We start from the raw sequence: 20,559 nt of genomic DNA, 5'->3' as shown, positions 1-20,559 counted from the left end.
ATTGTCCATTTCTCCATTCTTGCTGCCCCTCTGATAAAATTCTCCTTTACACTTTTTTCCTGAGTAATACTTCAATCCTTGTAACAGACAATATCTTTTTTTTTTTCGTCTTTTCTTTTTATGGATTTTTTTTTTTGTTTCTTTATTTTTTTTTTTTGCTAGTTCAGTTCTGGGCTACTCCCTGCCATTGCTATCTCATTTATCATACACTTGTGAAGCTGATTGCTAAAACATGAGCTTCCTTGGGAGGGAAAAAGGTTCTGCTACTCTATTCTTGCTTTAAAAAGTTGATTAACAGAACACGCTCTAAAACACTACTAAAGAGTAAGGGAAAATATTTTTTTTCACAAAATGGAAAGAAGGGGAAAAACAAACTCAAAAAATTGCATTTCTGTTTGGCCTCGCAGGCCAAGCACTGAAATTTTACGGTAAATATGAATGGCAGTGAGATAATTACAAAAAAATAGAAAACAAAAACAATAAAATAGAACTAAATAATAATAATAATAATAATTAACAATAATAACAACAACAATAATAATAATAATAATAATAATAGTAGTAACAACAACAACAACAACGATACAAAACAAGTCTAATAAAAAAAAAAAAAAGATTTAAAAACAGAAAAACATAACAGATGTAAGCTCTGCAGCCTGTTCAGTTGTAGCTTTGGCTTGGTGGGGTTTTGGGGCCTGCGCTGACTGGGTTGCTCACGTCAGCCAAGAGGCTGCTATACCCTGAGAATTCGGAGACAGGCGTCTGGATACGGTGCTCCACCTCTCCCCCCGGATCAGTGCCGAAACCCAGTGGCCGCCGCCCGCCTTTGAACTGCGCCCCGAACGCCTGCGCAAAGTTCTCGATCTGGTAGGAGCCCTTGGCAGGGTCCAGACTGGCCAAGGTATCCTGGGAAGCAGCAGTTGCGACTAAAGGAAAACCACCAGCGGTGGTGGTGGCTCCATTTTTGGGACCCTGGGGCTCTTTCTGGGCCCCGAGGTCTGTAGGCGGCGGTTGGATCTGGTAGGCATTGGCATTAGCAGTCTGTGGCGGCGGAGGTGGGGAGACATGCTGCTTCTCCAGCTGCTCTGTGAGCTCCTGGGACGGCGTAAGCTGCTGCTGGGACTGGGAGTGGGTTGAGGGCTCCAGGCCAGACAGGTGGAAACCCTGTGAAGGCGAGGAACCTCCTAACAGCCCAAAGTGGGACTTTGGCACAGAGGAGGTGAGGGAAGGAGAGGAGGAGGACGAAACAGGCTGCCCGAAGGAGTACTCCAGAGGCGAAGTGGTGTACACGTGCTTGTCTGAAAGGAGCGCTGCAGGACCAGAAAAAGGTCCAGCAGTGCTGGAGGAAGGCCCCAGAACTGGGCCTAAAGAGAAGCCGCTACTATGGCTGGTCCTTTCGAGTGCCTGCAAAAGGAAGCGAGAATACTCATGCATGATGGCTGTTTTGTCTCCACCCCCAGGACTCGCAGGGTCTTCGTCATGGCCCAGAGGGTCCTGGCCATCTGCAGACCCTGCCTGGAGCTCCACAGGATGAGGGTCAGACAGATCAAAAGTCACGTCAGGCTTGTGGGCATAGTGGTCCAGCAAGCTTTGCAGAACTTCATCCGGGATGCCGGACTTGTCCTGCTTGATGTCAGCCAAAGGGGAGGAGTCGAGCAGCCCCAAGGAGGCATCACCATCCATCACCCCAGAGACAACACCTTGAATGACAGTTGGCTGGGGCTGAAGGTGGGTTACACTCACATCATACTCAGAGGCTCCACCTCCTGCCCCTCCCACTCCATTATTGGCTGCGTGCAGGTACCGTCGCTTCTTCAGGAACTGCATGGCATCATCATAGTTGCTGCTGCTGGTAGGCCCTGCTTTGGGCCCTGGAACCTGGAGAAGGCCCATGCTGTCCAGCTCCATGTTACCAGGCTTGGGCTGACCTGGGGCATTACCATTTTTCTCCAAGCCCTTCCTATTCCCCTTCTTGAAGGCCATTTTAGGTGCCCGGCCATGTTCCCCATGCATGCTGGGCCCAGGCTGGGTTGCTCCTGCTGCTGAAGACGACGATAATGACACCCCGCCATGGTTCTCCACAGTGCTGAAGTCATGTAGATTGTACCCCTCCATCCCCTGACTATGTGAGGGCCCCAAAGACCCCGTTGCCCTCTTGCGTTTACCCCCCTCGCCAGCATTTTTGGACTTGCCCCGTTTCCGGCCGGGGGTGGCCGTGTTTCCCTGAGTGATTCCGTAGCTGCCGTGCCCCCCGTCGGCCTCAGTGCCCAGCTCCAGTTCCCCACCATCCAGGCCCTTCTTGATGGGATCTCCGCACGTACGCTTGTGCTTCAACAACCGATCCGTCCTGGAAAAATACTATGTGGGGGGGGGGGCAAGAAGAACAGAAGTTACACAAGTTACTTTCCTAACAGAGAAAGTCTGATGACACTTAATGAGAGCATATCAGTACACAAAGTCGCTGTCGGAAGAAAATCTTATAATAACTTCACAGGAGAAAGAAAAAAAAACCTACATTATTCCTAACGTAAGTCAATGAAACCAGACATTTCTCAGGGTAATATCTGGCCGTTTCTTTTTGTCCATTAATCATGCAAAAGGCATTTTCAAATCATGTCAAAAAAGGAAAAATGGAGAGCCAAACATAGTCCAGATCAAAGCATTTACATCAGGGGTGCACAACTCCAGTCCTGGAGGGCTGGTGTCCAGCACAGTTTGGTGATTTACCTGCTCACACACACACCTGATCACACTTCTCTGTTAATTGCCAGTTTAAGTAGGTGTGTTTGAGCAGGGAACCTCCAAACTGTTCTGGACACCGGTCCTCCAGGCCCAGAGCTGTGCACCCCTGATTTACATTCTTTCTTGGGCTAGTACTGAGAGGTGAATGCAACAGTAAAATTTTAAACTTTTAGTAGCCCATAACATTATATTCCAATCTTTCCAAACTTTTCCATTTTTGGTCATAAGATCATGAATAGTTTCTAGCCATCTATACAAAATTTATTTTTAAATATTTTATACTATCCATTTTATACTCAATTTTTAAAGGGGTTACATGATTAATTTTAGGCTTGCTGATCAACTGTGACTAATGACAGTAGGTTATGTCAGAACAAATTTAAATTGGTAAGACTTCCATTGCTTATTATCTATATTAGCCTCAGAGCTCCAGTGCAAACTCCAGACAGCAAGCACGTCTCAATGCATCAGCTCTATCAGTAGTTGGTGAAAAGTTTTTTTTCTTTCCAAACTTTTCTTTAATAGTTAATCTCTAAACTTAACAGATTTGGTGTTGTAAAGAATATACTGATAGTTATCTACTAGGGTCTGTCATGCCTGATGGAGCTGAGGCTAACCTGTTGGCAGGTATCACACTTGTATGGCTTTTCTCCACTGTGAGTTCTTTTGTGTCTCTCCATGTGGTACTTCTGAATGAAGCGCATGTTGCACTGATCACAGCTAAAAGGCTTCTCTCCTGAAAGAAGAAAACATTTGATTAAGGTCAGATTAAGGTAAAAAAAAAGAAAGTTTAGAAAACTGGATTTAAAAGCAGATTCAATTAGAATGAATAGAGAAAAAGAAAGTTAGCAAAAGTCTTACCACTGTGGATCTTCTCGTGTCTCTGTAGGAGGTATTTCTGAATGAAGCTCATGTTACACTGATTACACCTGAAAGGCCTTTCACCTGGAGGAGTGAACAGCAGTACAGGTAAGTGCCCACCAAACCTCTTACTCAAAAATTCAGAATCTATGATTAATAAGTAGAAGCGTAGGAGATGACATACTATTTAGCAGTCTGTAGCTGCAAATGCAAACAATAACACACGAGTGAAGGAAATAAAACTGCTTAAATGTTTCTAATGTATTACATCACTGAAAAAAGAGCAACAACTAAAACTAGTATCTTCCCATTTTTCGACAACTGACATGTCAGGCAGTAGGATGCTAGCAAAACAGCTAACAACTGCTGATTGGTGAACCAGCTTGGCTCACTGCAAAGCTGTTCAAACTCATGGAGTTCATCATTAGTAATTCCTTAAAAATCCCCACATGACACAGGTTTGTTGTGACAGCAGCAGTAACTGCTCCATACATTTAACTACAGAGTCATGCGTTTTATAAACAACACAGAGAGAGAAGAGCCTTAAGCGTTTTTATAGACTAGCAGTTCAGGACAGAGAAGATTTGAGACATGCCTGTGTGCTTTGGAACTGGCCGTTCAGTTTATTGTTTAAAAAAAAAAAAGAAAAAAAAAAAGGGTGGACCCTCTAATCACTGACTGGGAGTTCTATCTAACTAGTCATTCTATTAATTATGCTAACCAAATCCAACCAAACCTAATTATTGGTACCAAACAATAACACTGTACTGGAGTCACACTCAGCCAATGAAAAGTCAGTATGGTGTACTAACCTGTGTGTATGAGTACATGTCTGCGGAGGTGGTAGGAGCTGCGGAAGGCTGCGCTGCAGTGCTCACAGATGTGCGGTTTGGAGCTGGGAGACAGGCTCCCTCCGTCTGGATCCAGCATCATAGACTAGATACAGGAAATTAGACACAATCAGGGAAGATGCATGAAAACAGGAATTGTGCTAGTCAATATTGGTATTTTTGTGAACACATCTGCCAAAGTTGATGCCTAAACATTTATGAAATATAGAAACTGAGGTGTTACTACTACTACTACCACTGCTGCTACAACCACCACCACCACCACATTTAACTAAATAGCTAAAATAATTTCCTCCTCTGGAGGTTGTCACTCGCTGTTACAAAATTTGCATTACAACATTACAAAGCTGACATTTTTTTCCTGTAGATCAGAACCAAGAAGTTAGTTCTTTAAGGGCTCAAACTTATTTCTCATAATAAGACCTCATTATATTACTTGCTTTAAAATGATGTTTAGTGAAGAAAATGGTTCTATACAGGACCACAAAATATTGCATGAATAAAGGGTTCTCTGCATCGTGAAAGATTGATTAAAAAATGTGCTGCAGATTGTTTTACACAGAACCTTTTGGGAAAGGTATATAGCATCTATATAGCACCCAAAAGGGTTCTTCTATTTTTAGGATGTCAAGCTTGGTACAACCGAAGAACCCTTTTCAAAACCATCTACAGCACCACCTCCATCAATCTGAAGAACCCGGTCCCAATGCAAAGAACCCTTTAATCACTCAAAGGGGTCTCAGTGTTCATGGTTGCCTATAGAACCCTTTTTTCATTTTAATACAGAACCCCTGAAGAATCACCTATTTTAAGTGTGTATGTAAACTCTGGTGAAAAGTTTTAAAATGTACTGTTATAACTGTTGGTGCATTGGCGCTGAATGATGAATTTTGTTTTTACTAAAACGGAGATAATGACTTCAATTAAATCATTAAAATCAGTTATTTTCAATAAACTGACCTTGAGGATTTTCTTCCCCTCACAAATATCAAGTTTACATTACAAAACTTTTTTTCTTGCAGGTTGACAAAAGTAGCAATATTATTAAAACAGTAACCCAGTGTCCCAAACACTGTTATTCTGGATAAACAACAGATACATTAAATACCAACTTAAAATGTCAAATCAAATGCTCCACTAATAACCTGCACCCTGCATTGTTCACAGCAGACAGTAGAGACATTGGTGAAGTATAAAATCAGCCAATTATTAGGCGAAGATTCTTATCAACGGCACAGAAAAAGGAAAAAAAAAAGAAGCTAAAAAAAAAAAGGAGAGTGCGTGTTTGAACCTTAGACTCTGCTCGTTTCCTCCGTGACTTGGCCTCCTGTCCGTCACCATTTGACCTTCGACCTTTCCTCCCAGAGGAATCCTTTCCCAGCCTCCCCGACAGCTGGGAGGATAACAAAGGAAAAGAACAGAGAAAGCGAGAGAAGAAGAAAATATTAGCACAGGAAGGAGAAAAACAAAATGCTCTTAACGTTGGCAGCTCATAAGTAATAATATTTCCCTTCTCTTCAGAACAGACAAAGACCAGATTAGAACCTAGTTTGGTCATTCAGAGTCCTACAGTGTGGGACGATGTATGCGTGAGGCAGAAGGCGCGGTGATAAAGTTCTTATTTACGATGCTCTGAATCTTTCCCCTGAGAGTCGGTGCCAGTTTCCTCAGCCTGGCGACCATCTATGGAAGAGAGCATTTGGATTATTAAGCAGCTGCAAGTGGCCAGGCTGCAGACTCCATCTCTAAACCCTGAATAATCAAACTGCTCCCACCGCACGAGGAGCACGAAACAAAGGGCGGCTCGAATTAATGACGTTCATTTCATCCATGGCCTTTAAAACAGCACCATGATTCAAATACAGATCACAATATACCACCCAATACTTAACCTCAGCGCGACACTATGACCAAGAGCAGAAAGAAAGAACGCAAGAAAGCAATAGAGAAAAGAGTAGAGAAGAAAAAAAAGAGAACATTAATGAAAAAGAAAGAAAAGAAAAAAAGAAAGAAAGAATAAACAGAAGAGAGAAGACTAAAGAAAGGAGTGAGAAGAGAAGCAGGTAGTAGGGACAAAAAGAAAAAAAAAAAACAAATGAAAGAAAATGAAGAAAGTGAAGAAAAACAGACAGAAGAAGTAGGCAGTGGTCAAAAGAAAAAGACAAAGATGAAAGCAAGTAAGACAAAGAAATAACTAAAGACTGAGCAGAGAAGCAGGCAGTGGAAAAGGAATGAAAGAAAAAGAAATCAAATGAAGAAAATAAAAGATAACTAAGAAAACAAGCAGAGTGAGCAAAGAAACAGAAAGGGGAAAGACAAAAAAGACAAGAATGAGACAAAAACAAGAGAAAAAAGGAAAAAGAGAGCAGAGAAAGAGGGGAAGAGAAAGAAAAAAGGAGAGGGAAATAAATAAAAAGACAGAATGAGGATGATGGGATGAAAAAGGAAAAAGAAAGATAAGGAAAAGGCAGAAAAAGAGAATGAAACAAAAGAGGAAAGAGAAGAGAGAAAAAGGGAGATGGAACAGAGAGAGAAAGAGGTAGAGAGAGGGAGCGAGAGAGATGAAATATCAGAAGTTTTCTGGATTAAATTAGGCTCGGCTCTAGCCAAAACAAACCCAGGTTCATTTCCTCCTCCACTCCAGCCTGAGTCGAATGGAAAAATAACCACATAACTCTCCAACTAACGGCTACAGCTCTGCTCGAAGAAGAGCCGAGGAGAAAATACCAAACATCACACTGATCACAATTAACAAAACTCTGTGTCCCTGAAGAGAAACACTGCAGGCTGAGTGAGCAAATAACGAACAAAAAACTTATTCCTTTTTACAAATGTGAACAATTAGTCAGCTGCCAGCGGCTACAGCACAAAGACACAGGTGCCGCAGTCTCAGAGCCTCTGAGTAATTTTCTCTCAGCTGCCCATGAGCCAGCAGAGGCCATTGGAAAAAAAATCTTTACAGCGATGGAACAGATAATCATCCAATTTGTGTTCTCACAGGCTTGCCAAAAGTTTCTCGCTCCCAGCATGCAGGCTGGTGGTCTGAGGATGTGTGATCTGTCTGCATGCTTCTACATGTCACTGCCTTCCCAGCCAAACCTACTTCATTCCCTCATTCACGCTAACAGAAGCTGGACAGCAACATTATTCTCAGACAGTGAGGTTTATACTTAACAGCTCCGGCTCAAATCTAGATTTACTGCTTTGCTACAAGCTGAGCTTCAGACCTACTACAGCTCCACAACAACATACGTGGGCCAAAGCCAAGCTGTGGAAGCACAGACCAAACAGTAACACTAAAATGTGCTTTAATACAAACATTACCATTCAAAAATGTCTGACTGCATCCTCCAACTTATTTATTAATTACTAATGTTTAGGACAAAATCATTCTCTCAATACCACAAATAGAAGCAACACATTTCTCATAAACTGTCCTCACTTCTTTTATAATGAGAGCTTATTATAGTACACACTTAAAAAGACTGTTCTTCAAAGCTTCTTTAATATAGTAAATGGTTCTATATAGAGCCATTAGAATACCATATAGAAGTTTTGTTTTCATGAAAAAGTTCTTCAGATTGATGGAAAATCTGTTGTATATGGTTCCATATAGAATTTTTTTGGAAAGGGTTCTATTTAGCACCAAAAATGGTTCTTCTGTTGTTACAATGTCAAACTTGTTACAATAGGAGAACCTTTTTTTTTCAGAACCATCTACAGCACTACCTCCATCAATCAGAAGATGATGAAAAGAACGCTTTAGTCATGCAAATTATTTGTGTGTTCATGGTTCTATATAGAACCATTTTCTATTTTCTATAGTACTAAAAAAACTCTGAAGAACCATCTTTTTAAGTGTGTATGTAATCACTGGCAAAAACGTTTAAAAATGTACCCCTCAGACTCCAGTCCACTGAGGCTGAAAGATTACGAAATATCTAACTGCGATTTTCTGAGTAAAATTTTTAAAAGATTTTAAATGTATTTTTTATAAATAGAGCTTGAAGCCCAGCACAAATTTTTTGGGCCTGAATGCTGATATTAAAATATATTTACTGGCAGAATGAATATATTAAATATTTTATAGTTTTTTAAAATTTATTTATTTATTTATATTAATAAATAAATAAATAAATGAATGTGTGTGTTTTGCAAAACTGAAAGTAGCGTGAAGAGCTACATCACTTCATTCAGAAGCGTGCGCTTCTACAGGCTATGACTCAAAAGTCTGTAGCTCCGTTTGAGCAGATTTTAGAAACTCCTTTCAGCATTAAAAGATCCTTTAAGCATCGGTGAAAATGTTCTACTCGCTGCCTCGTCGTCTTTATCATCATCATGCCAACAGCAGAGGTGACTAGTAGTGAGGTGACTGGGGGTCACCGTGTTGTCACCAGTGAAAGTTAGCAAAAAAAAATGTAATGGGTGAACAAAATTTTGCATTTTCATTGTCCAAAAAAATGTGTTGTCTGCAAGATGTCGTCAGTCATATAACTCCTCAAATTACAGGCCTAAAAGACCTTAAAACCACATGAGAAAATGCTTTTATTTTGGATATATGCATAAAAATGTATCTTCTTATGTATCATATGTTAGTTTTTTTGTAAAGAACAGACCAAGAAAAGTAGATCAAAATTATTTGGGAAATTTCTTGTTAATTGGGCTGTAACTAACATCTATTTTCATAACTGATTAGTTGGTCCATTATGACTTCAACTCAATTAGTTCGTATTTTCATATTAAAAAAAATTTTACTTTATTTTATTAGGGCACAGCAGAAAGCTTCTGAAAGCTCTATTTTTGACTATATTTGTCAAGGCAGGCCGAGACAAATAAATAAAAAAGGTGATAACATCACGCAAGGACAACAATCACTTCAGATAACGAGACTTAAAGCAGCTCATCACTCAGAAGTACTTCAGTAGTAACCAGATAATGTCAACATTTTAAAACATATACTTTAAAAAAGCCATTTAAAAAATTAGTGATACACAAGGTCAATTGTTATTTTTTTCCTGACAACTGAAAAACAAAGTAGCTCCTCATTAAACAAAAATGAAAAAAATATAATCTGTATTCAACATTTCACAAAACATGCAGCACTAAATCCAATTAATAGGACTAATTATGATCTCTTGGTAACCAACCATGGAGTTGGTAAGTGTTTAAATACTGACGATATCCATGATATGCTCAGAAAAGCATACTGTGACATAATTTATCACAAATATCATCATATTTCCCAGCACTAGATACAAGACCTTACAAAATTTCAAAAATATTGTACAGGAGTACAGTAAATCTGCAAACATCCAATGCATCATTTCTGCTGTCTAATTTCAGCTCAGGGGTGTCAAACAACCAGTAACAGGGTTGTATTAAAAAAAAAATAATAATAAAAAAAAATCAAATCTGTGGGCCAGAAGGGAAAAAAAAAGTTTTGTTTTTTTTTATTAAATGTTGTGCTATAACCCAAACTGGATATTATTTATTCAAAACTTGCAAAATCTCGAACAGTAAAATATTGGCACTTGTACTAGACCTTGAAATATTACATGGACACCTGAAATATAAAAAATTTAAACAGTCCCAGGAGCTAACTATTTGCTTTTACTTGGCTACAAGCTCATTAAGACTTGGGCTCAGTTTCTGAGCTGCTGAGCTGACGTACATTTTTTATATATTGGTTGAATTGCCGCTGAAATGCATTTGGTGATATGACTGGGGTGGAATTGTGTAGAATTGTGTTGAACTGAGGTGTAACAGCTGTCCCATAGATGATTAAGCTGGGAGACTCAGAACGCACATTACATTACAGTGTATTCTGGGGTCCGCAATGCAGTACATTGTGAAACAAGCTAATATTTACAGAAACTTAAAATACTTTTTGTGGGCCAGACAGGATTGTGTCACAGGCATGAATAGTGCGGATACTCAAGTACTTGTCAACCATCTGAGGTGCCAATATTCGAGTACTGCAATCACTCTGGGTACTCACCGTCATCACCAGAAGACTGAGAAAAATGTACAGTTTGACACTTCAGTGAAACAGCAGTTTCATGTCTTAACAGTTCATGTATATGACGTTAGTGCTGCTTTCAAAAATTTTTGGCCTGTAGCGTATAAGAGTGCCACTTTCCGCACTTTTAGCTGAGATGACATTCATTCATTCATGTTTTGGTGCCATGTAACAGTAGACAACTTACATTTCCTAGACTGAGGTCGTGCACCAGCAGGTTCTGATGGCTGCCCAGCGACATCTCCAGCAGCTCTCCTGAACTCCGCCCTCCAGCTCCAGTCCCACCCCCAGGGTACAGAGGTAATCTGTAGTCATGCTCCGACACTTTCTCCTGCTTAATGCCCATGGCATGCACATAGTCACCTACACCTCCCATCATGCCTCCACCACCACCCAGCCCTCCTCCACCCAAGCCCCCTCCCCCTCCTCGTCCTCCTCCACAGTCCGGTGAGTCCCTCTCCTTCTTCAGGATCATCTCGTGTGGCTGAAGGTCGGCCATGACTGCCTGGCTGGTCAGGCGGGTGAAGCTGGTCACCGGGGGCAGGTGGCTGAACATGAGCATGCCTGGGCCGAAGCCAGGATCCATTCCTCCGCTGGAGCGCAGGAACTCGTTGCCGAGTTTGTCCTGGATGAGGCTCATGGCGGTGGCTAAAGGCTCTCAGAGCAGATCGGCTCTCTAATTGGAACAGAGACTGACTGAGTCTTCAACACAGGGGTATCACTCTCATCCTGAGAGAGAGAGAGAGAGAGAGAGAGAGAGAGAGAGAGAGAGAGAGAGAGAGAGAGAGAGAAAAATACACAATTAAAAAAGGAAGAACAAGGGAAACTCTAGGAAGCACAAATCTGTAATAATATATCCATTTTGCAATCTAATGTTAAATACATAAATTGTGTAAAAGTTCACATTATTAACAAGTCACGATAAATTAACACCACTCTTTAAAATTTATTTATTTTCTGAACTCTCTCTAATTCCAGCCTTCACAACCTAAAGCCTCTGTAACTTGACTCTGTTGCTACAGTCCTTTCATTTGAACATTTCCAGGCGATTTCATTTTTCACCAAAATATCATTTACAAGCAAACCAAAGCGCTGATGCAGCAATATTAAAAGAAAAACCTGCTGAATATCACTTCATTTTTTTCCTTGCCTTTCTTCAGTCTCACTAAATGTCATTCCTCTTCTCATATTAGTAAAAAGACATCTCAATCAAAATAGTAAACAAATGGGTCCTGCAGATGTTATCACCAACTTGCAGCAATGGTTTTTTTTTTAAACAAGCTAATAAGTGATTTAATGTTTGCAAGGTTTGACTTTATAGTGGAAAAAATGCAAAAAACATTAAGTTTGTCTTTGTTGTAATAGTAGAGATATGCTATGTAAAAAGTGTTTCCCTGTATTTATATGTATGTGTTTTACAATTAACATTTTATTTGCACACAATCAGGTTCGCAGATACCTTGGAACATACATACTAACGGTTAGCAGTGGACATGATAAAAGTAAAGATACTAATATAAACAAGTGCTTTGTTTTATAATCAAGTACAGATTCCACATCAAAGTTTAATAGGAACAAAGCAGGAGAGAAGACTAGGCGAACTTTCAATATTGTTTCAAGTTCACAGTGGATCCCCTTCCAGTAAAACTGCATCTTGTCACATAACCAAAAGCAGTGCATATATGTACCTCTTTCCCGTTTACATTTGAAGCAAAGATTTAAGCAATCTAAGGAGATCTTATGGAGGCGAACTGGCGTAACAAGTTTTATTGATAAAATTAATCTCATGAAGAGATGTCGAGCATACTCTAGACTGTAAGCCTTCCCAAATCAATTTCCTGTCATCACCACTTATGTTCATGCCCAGATCTCACTCCCACATACCCCTGAGGTAAGGTACAGAAAATGTACATACCCCAGACAATAGGTTATATATTTTTGATACAAGTCCTTTCAGGCCACGGTGCCCATCCAGAAGCTCCTCTATCTCAGTCAGCTCTATTCTCAGTTTACCTGCATCTTACAAGGATTGGAGAAAATGTTGAATCTGCAAGTATTTTAAAAAGTCTTTAAAAGACCAAACTGCTCTTGAATCTGTGAGAAAGATTTCAAAATTTTGCCTGAAAATAAAAGATATTTGGATAATTCCATCTAGAGAGTCCTATATTCAAGAACGGATGGGGAAGGTCAAGATTATAAGCAATTGGAGATAACAATGAAACATTTGGGGGAATTCTGAAATATGACATCTCTCCAGATTAGAAATATACATGTTATTTTATATATAAGTGCATAACAGAGATCCAGCTAATGGTAATTTAGTCCCATCAAACTGAAATTGAACCAAAGAAAAACTCATTTTTTTTTAAATCTCTTGACAGAAAAGACCAACATCATTCTTTCTCTGCCATCATAGCCCATTGACATCTTAACATTATGCCCTTTCCAAATACAAAAGACATCACCAAATATCAGTTTAAAATATCAGACATATCTAAACATCTGTCCAATGGCAATTTGTTAAAGCAAATATCTGCTGATACCGATATTACAATGAATCACACCATTCACACAGCAAAAATAAAGTGAAGAACTGCACAACTGTAAAATAACTTGAAGCCAGAATCATGAGATTGGTCATATTCAATCAAACTATAAAATCATGAAAAAAAAAAATTTGAGAAAGAAAATCAGTTTCAGAGCATCTCACACATGCAAGTGATACAGACCATCCACAGCACTCAGACCCAGTGTGCCTGCACTGACCGCTTTAAAGCACTCACTAAAGCATACGTGACCAAAATTCTCGGCCAAAACCGAGACCTAAACTCTGAAAAGGGCCTGAAAACTGAAACCGAAAACCGTAACAAGCTGAGAATAAATAAAAACACTTTACATAATAAAAAACTAAACACACTCAACAAATGAGAACGGTTGTCACCCAATGCAATAAACTACATTGTTTTTTTAGTTATAGTTTTTCTAGTTATATTTTGCACTTTAACTGTTTAACTGTATTTCATGTACTGAACTGGATGTCATGCTTTCAAATGGTATCAAAGTTCTTAGGTGCTGTACCACATCATGCAACAGAAATGATGAACTGCTTGTCTAATGTCCCTGATAGAAACTTAAGTAGTTCCACATAGTCAACTTTTTCAATGTTTGTTTGCAGCTGCTCAAACTGTTTGAACGCATATGTCCTGGACAGTGCAGGAGAGAGAACGGAACAGATTATCATCACCATGAAAGATATTTGCAAAGTCTTTTTTGACACTTTGCTGTAGGTCTAATTGTTATTGTCTGACAATATTTTCAAAACGTTTTCCTGCCAGTATTGACCAAACATTTTAGTGCCTCCTAAATACACAGTTGTACACAAAAGTTTAAACCACCCTTGTGGAATTACATATTTTTCTGAATTTCAATGTGGAAATAAGTTAAATATGATGTTTTTTCTGCGGAGCTTAGTGCACAATAATTATTCATTATTATACAATTAATAATTACTATACAATTAATTATTCGCTGAGACCATCACAATGGGGGAAAAATTCAGTACCAACTGTGTCGTATGTTTGGCAAAGTGTCTTTTTCTGAATACATTAACTTCTGTAAATAAAATGCCAATTGTGCTTTTACATGTACAGAAGAAAAAAATGTCATTTTATGTGGGTTGTTTAAATATTTGCATACAACTGGAGATGAATACATATATGCACTTTCCAAGATAATACAGTACAAACTTTTTTGAAAATTAAGGCTGTTCTCTTGGACATAGATTAAGTCTAGACCTGGACTACACAGGAATTATACTGAAAGAAAAATATAGTCCATGACTTGGTTTTCCCTGTGTGGGAACCCAGCCCTGAAAGGGATTTCTATCTGCCAATACTGCTAATGAAGTGCTAGTGCAGGGTATCAAAATCATAAAGTATTTAATTAAGCATGGTAAACTGACACTTTTGGGACACTAGAACATTTCATAATGAAGCATAATAAACCCCAATGACTTTAGACACACAGGGAGGTGGGTGTGCGCGTGAGCGCTTTTCTTTGAGAGCACAGATTGTGCGACAGGGCCACACTGGTCCTCAGGGACGGCAGCCGTGCGCTCTTTGATCCAACCATTAAGTGCTTAGCTGCATTAATCACACAGGCTGGTGGGTCAGGCAGACAGAGAGGGAAACGCTTACACATGCTTACACACACACACACACACACACACACACACACACACACACACACACTTCAGCTGCTCTCAGCTGTTCTCACACATTCCTCATTTACAAAAACTAGCATAGGTTAGGAACACAGGAAGAAAAACAACAATACACAACCTGAAGCCTAAAACTGCAGAATACACAAAACTGAAGAATCCGAAACCTTAAATTGGAACCTGGATAAGCAGTTTCATGCAAATATCTCAGCTCCAAAATAAAGAACCAAAAAGGTTTAAAAAGCCATTTAAAGGATAATTCCACTGTTCAAAACCCATTCAGATTGGTCTGATGCGAAATAGTGCATCAGAGAAGAGTTTACTGAATCAGGATTCTCTATGTCTACACCGCAATATTTATATTCTACCCCAAACAACTCGGTAGTCTTTACAGGTCATTGTGATAACAATAAAACACAAAAAAAATCTGTCTTCTCTTCTTCTTTTCTTAAAACACCCTGCATTTATCTCAGCAATCCAATTTTAGGCCAAATTCTAATTTCAAAACTACCAAAGAACAATGTCTCAGGCATCAGGCAGCGTATTACGTGACATGGTTACGAATAACTTCCTGTGATGTACCGACATGTAATGACTTCACACCTTAACCACTTAGAGTGACAAAAGAACACACTGACCCGGTATTCTTTTCAGTTTCTTTACTTCAAAACAAGCAGTGAACTTACACACATATGAGTTTTTATATGTAACGTTAATAATGATAAGTCTGAAAAACGTTACAGACTATTTTTCGTATAATTTTGCATGTACCTCTCCAAAACATTCTCAAAACAACTGTAGAACAACCGGAGAGTTTATTTGGAATTGTTTCACAAAAATAACTGTGACTGAGCTTTAAGAGGCACTTAACTGATGTTTCTCAGGAGCATTTCACATAAAACCACTCTAAATGACTATTGCCATCTTATTTTAAAATAGTGGAATTCCCCTTTAATGACTGAGCTGTGCAGAAATTTGGAAAAAATGCTGGAATTCCCCTTTACAGAACACCACATTTTCATCCCAAATCTAATAAACTGAATGAGATGCCTGCATATGCTCACTGTTAACAGATGCAGGTTTCTTAAAGTGACTGAACCTGACTGTGATGGATTATCCACAGTAAAGCCTGGCCAATATGAAAACACTTACTAATACTGATTTTGAAGAGGGGGAAAAAAAAAAAAAAAAAAAAAAAAAAAAATACAACTGATAATATTGGCTGCTAAAACTGTATACAGAAAAAGCATATCGGCATCAATATCAGCATAAAATGCTTTGTTAGCCATCAGAAGAACAAAACTATTCTGATCCAATTCTGTAAAAACCTATATACATCCGCTTTTGGAAGGAGTCCGAAGTACAATCTACAGTACAAAATGTTCTTCCACAAGTTGCATGCAATTACAGTTTTCCACCAGGGAGGTCCCCAAATCCCCAACGCTGACATAGTGCTACATTTAAAAATAGTTAATTGTTTAAGTAGTTAAAGTAGTTTTCAGAAAAAAAGAAACGAAAGTTTTAATCAGGGATGGACCAATATGGGAATTTTTGGCTGATGCCAATGTCCACTATTTTTCATGAACATCTGGTGATATGATTACCAATAAATCACTATTTAGTAGTAGAAACTAGGACTCCATCTACTTTGATTAGTATAATACAGAAATATAATACTTATTTCTAGAGGGTTACAAATAAAGTTGAACAATTTGGGGAACACACCTAATTGTAATTTTTCTGACCAGTACTGCAACTGCAACTTAAATGCAGATTGCTGAATGTAGTAAGCCAGACTGCCAGTTCTGTTACATACCTTAGCATAAAACTAAAACTTAAAATAATGTTGAAAATGTAAGAGAAGTTAAAATGTGCTCTTTAAAGTTACAACTGTGAAAAAAAACAATTAATCGTTCAGCCCTAGTTCATAGACATTCTCACAGCATTGCATAAACAGTGCATATGTAATCAAATATCAGTTTGAAATATTGGTCAAATCATCAACTTCTCAAGTAATTATATAGGTGATACCACATGATCCTAATATCAGCATGTATCTAGTTTCAATATCAGTACTGGAAAAATGTGGCGTGTCTTATTTTACAAGGTCAAAAATCTAAATGACTTCAATATTTTAATTCAGCAGTGCTTTACAGTCTTCAATGTTCAAATTTTTCAAATTCAAATAAACAGCAGAACCTCAAAAAAAAAATCTTAAAAACTGAAGATACTGCAGCGTGGAGCAAGTTTCTTAGAACAGTTCTCTGAACATCTCTGCAGGTTTGTGCTACAATGTTATCAGTTAAGTCCTAATCCATGGTGTTTAAAGACTGAATGATCAGTCGAGATCCATACGAGGATCTTAATGAGCCAGTCTATTAGTTGTCTGTTCATCCTATTTGTGCGGATCTGTTGCCCAGTGTTTGACCACAGCTTGAAACTGACCGCTAGCCGCACCGGTACAGATAAGCGCTACTGGATGGCCGTTGTTCTTTCAACCTAGCTTTAACCCAAGTGAGCAATACAAGGCTTATTGGTGGAGCCTTGCTTCACAGTGCTGCAGCAAATCACACACTACGGGTTGAAAATTAAAGGGAGGCTCAGGACAAAAACTGAAAATGTAAACTTTGCTACATCTGTTGTGAACATGCATATACACCTTCTACAGCAACACCACAACAGTCTCTAGTGTGAGAAGAAAGCCAAAAGCTAATGGTTCCCTAAAGTTATATGACATTAACAATGCGCTCTGGGTACTGTAGTGAGGAAACACTGACAAATAAACACCAAAAGATCACAAAATCATGAATTCTGTCAACCCGGTGATGCTACAGAACATATAAAGTGCAGGTTTTTTTGGCTGGGATGCCCTTTAAGCCAGCCTGACATGCCAGTGTTTTCCTGGCAATCCTGAAAAACAAGCATTCTTTGTGCTTTATTTCTGAGTTACGGAGCTTCAAAGAAAGTATGAAGGAACACAAAACACCCAACAGCTTAATTGAGTTAAATCTCAGTCATGGCCACAAAAAAAAATACATTTCATACACAAAGGCCAAGGGCTAAACTCAGATGCCCATCTGAAAAACTGGTTTGTGTTCTTTCTGTGGGTTCTATTTTAAACATTAGGGATTAAGCAGGTGTTTTCAACACAAACACAGATGTTCAGTCCATGGTCAGCCTAAGAACCTGTTAAGACCAACACCATACAAGAGGCCGACAATTACATCCTGTGCACAGCTTTGGAAATTGAGCAAGATCTTTCTCAAGGAAGCTTGGACAGATATCATTAACAAATCTGATCCATGGTATTTTAACACATCTCCACACATCTGAATGAACTAGTGTCCCTCTGAACTGACAGGGGAATTCCAACTATCTTCCAAAATGTGTGTATGTCACAAATGTAATGTAAACAATGTCATTCAGGGTGGTTAGATGTAAAACGGTGCAATGCAGGAAACTTCCCAACTCTGACTCCTTCACAGTGGTGGTGATAGGAACCAAGAGTGACCAAGTCTACCATGAAAATAAGTTTATTTACTATCCAAAATGACCAATGAACCTACATTTGTCTTCTGAAAACTTTATATGCAATGCTGATAACGGTAATATAGCTATAAACCCTCTATAATATAATATATAATATAATAATATAGCTATAAAGAAACACTCTTTGCCTTAAAACATGTGATTTTCTGCTAAGAATGGACATTTGTTTTAATAAATAAATAAAAAGACAGTTTTAACCCAAACCCAAAACTATTACAAAGCAATGTTAAGGGCATCAGGCAGCGTATTTGTAACCATTTACTCATAGATAGTCATTCAATCGATTCAGACGTCTGGTTCCCATCGACACCACTGAACGACTGCGATTCTAGAATGGAGCACTTCACGTCAGACCATTCTGACTGACGTTATTTACATCTTAACCGTTTAATCATGCATACATTTCAAAAACTGATGGGCAGTAAGTGTTAATGAAACGCTGCAGGCGCTGGGGATTTTGCTGTGAATGCAGTCAGATGAATCATCATTGATGTGCTTAAGAACAACCAGTCAATCTTGCTGAATTATTTAGCTCCAAAGGCTGAAGAGCTTACATTCACCAATGCAAATTCAAGCATGCCCGGTCTGTTATCTACTGGCCCAAAGTGACCTACACACTCAGCAGACTGTCCTTCCACCACTTTTTCCATCACTCACTCCAACATGAACTTCTACTACTTCAGTAGACAACTGTGCGTGGAACTGGTCACATTTCACCACAATTCATTCAGCTCAACTGAATCCACAGAAGTGAATAAGAAAAGCACTTATAGAGGCAGGCAATATAATCTGAACATTTTACAGATATCATCAGTAGTTAAACACTGAATGACTCGTTTTCTTAGAAAACTATGATTAAGCAGGTTTAATTACCTTTTGTGCACTTCAGTACACGTAAACAAACATTCAATAAAGATCATTGTGGACACAGCATTTTATTAAATGTTCATTTAATAGCTGAAAAGCTCAATGCTGGGATGCACAGAGTGTCTTGAAGCATCAGAATGTTATATTTTGCCATATTTCTCACCCCTACTCAAAACAGAAGTTCATGGTGACAAATAAGGATGTAACTACATAGATCACACTTCATCCCAAACAGAGCAACAAACTGAAACTTCCCAGCCCAAGAACCATTTATCCACAGCCTTAATCTATTCGTGCATCTTAAGTCAACAGCAATAAACGATTCCTACCATGCATCAACCAGAAGCAGTGGAAACAGGCTAGCACACCATCTGAGCTAAATCCAGACTCCAAAACGTCTGTAAGCGACCAGCTTTTCGTCTGAAAGCGCGAAGAAAGGACTTGACGAGGCTTTGGCTCTTTGTGCATTGTGCGAAACTGCAGACTGATGCAGCTGGTATGTAAATAGCAGCCGTGGATGCGTTAGCCAAACTCGGCTAGCTAGTCCGTCAGACCCAACCGGAGCTTTCCCGGGTTCAACGTGTAGCAGCGAAAACTGCAGCAAGGGCACCGAAAACTGCCCCGGTGTCGGCGCGAAGGAGTTTAGTTAGGGTCATATGCATATTTTTAACTCCGCTCACTCAACAACGTAGAGGCCCCGAGGCAGCCATGCTAAGTCGTTAGCTGCAATGAAGCTACGCAAAGCGAGAATAAATAAACGGCGCTCACAACGCATGCACAAAGAGAGAGAGAGAGAGAGAGAGAGAGAGAGAGAGAGAGAGAGAGAGAGAGAGAGAGAGAGAGAGAGAGAGAGAGAGAGAGACTGAAGTTGGCTCCCTATTCGCCAGCTTCTTTTATATTTCCCCAGTCCACCTTAAATAGTGCAGCAGTTCCAAGCGCTACAATGTAACTGCTGCACCATTTAAGGTGGAACGGAAAAATACGCACAAGAAGCTGGCGAATAGGAAACCGACTTCAACACCATAAGAGCTGGTAAAGAAGTGAGGAGAGTGTGATAAACACACTGTGGGGAAGGAAAACAAGCGGGGAAAAAATAACACGAAAAGAAGGAAAGTCAAGAGAATGAGCACAATGGTGCAGCGTTCAGCGTCTGATGCTAAGTGGCTAACGCTAACGCTTTGTTGTCTCGCGCCGCCGCGCCGTCCCGAAGCCCTGCACGTACCCCGCCGTTGCCACTTACCGGCGCATGGCCGCCGCTCGCGGTCCCGCTGGCGTCCCCCCGCTCTCCTCCTCTTCCTCTCCGGTTCTTTCTCTCTGTCCCTCGGAGCCTCCCCCGCGCGCTGCTCGCCTCACGCTCCTAACATCGCTCTCCCGCAGCGCCTGCGCTCCTCCATGTTGCCGTGGCGCGGGGGAGTGTGGGTAACGGGGGAGTCGGACGGGTCCCGCGAGGA

General features: G+C 39.8%; 1 protein-coding gene across 1 annotated transcript; it reads right to left on the bottom strand.

Moving 5' to 3' along the window:
• Window positions 1-660: 660 nt before the first annotated feature.
• On the bottom strand, window positions 661-20,506 carry znf281a (zinc finger protein 281a). Its single transcript, XM_017705593.2, has 7 exons — window positions 20,349-20,506; window positions 10,661-11,202; window positions 5,746-5,847; window positions 4,416-4,539; window positions 3,604-3,687; window positions 3,360-3,478; window positions 661-2,358 (listed from the first exon to the last, which is right to left on the bottom strand). The coding sequence occupies exons 2-7, from the start codon at window positions 11,111-11,113 to the stop codon at window positions 661-663; spliced, it is 2,580 nt and encodes an 859-aa protein (XP_017561082.1). The 5' UTR covers window positions 11,114-11,202; window positions 20,349-20,506.
• Between the last annotated feature and the right edge of the window lie 53 nt (window positions 20,507-20,559).

This window comes from Pygocentrus nattereri, chromosome 14, assembly GCF_015220715.1.
Source record: "Pygocentrus nattereri isolate fPygNat1 chromosome 14, fPygNat1.pri, whole genome shotgun sequence".
In the NCBI taxonomy this organism is placed as follows: domain Eukaryota; kingdom Metazoa; phylum Chordata; class Actinopteri; order Characiformes; family Serrasalmidae; genus Pygocentrus; species Pygocentrus nattereri.
This window is presented reverse-complemented; position numbering and strand designations above follow the sequence as displayed.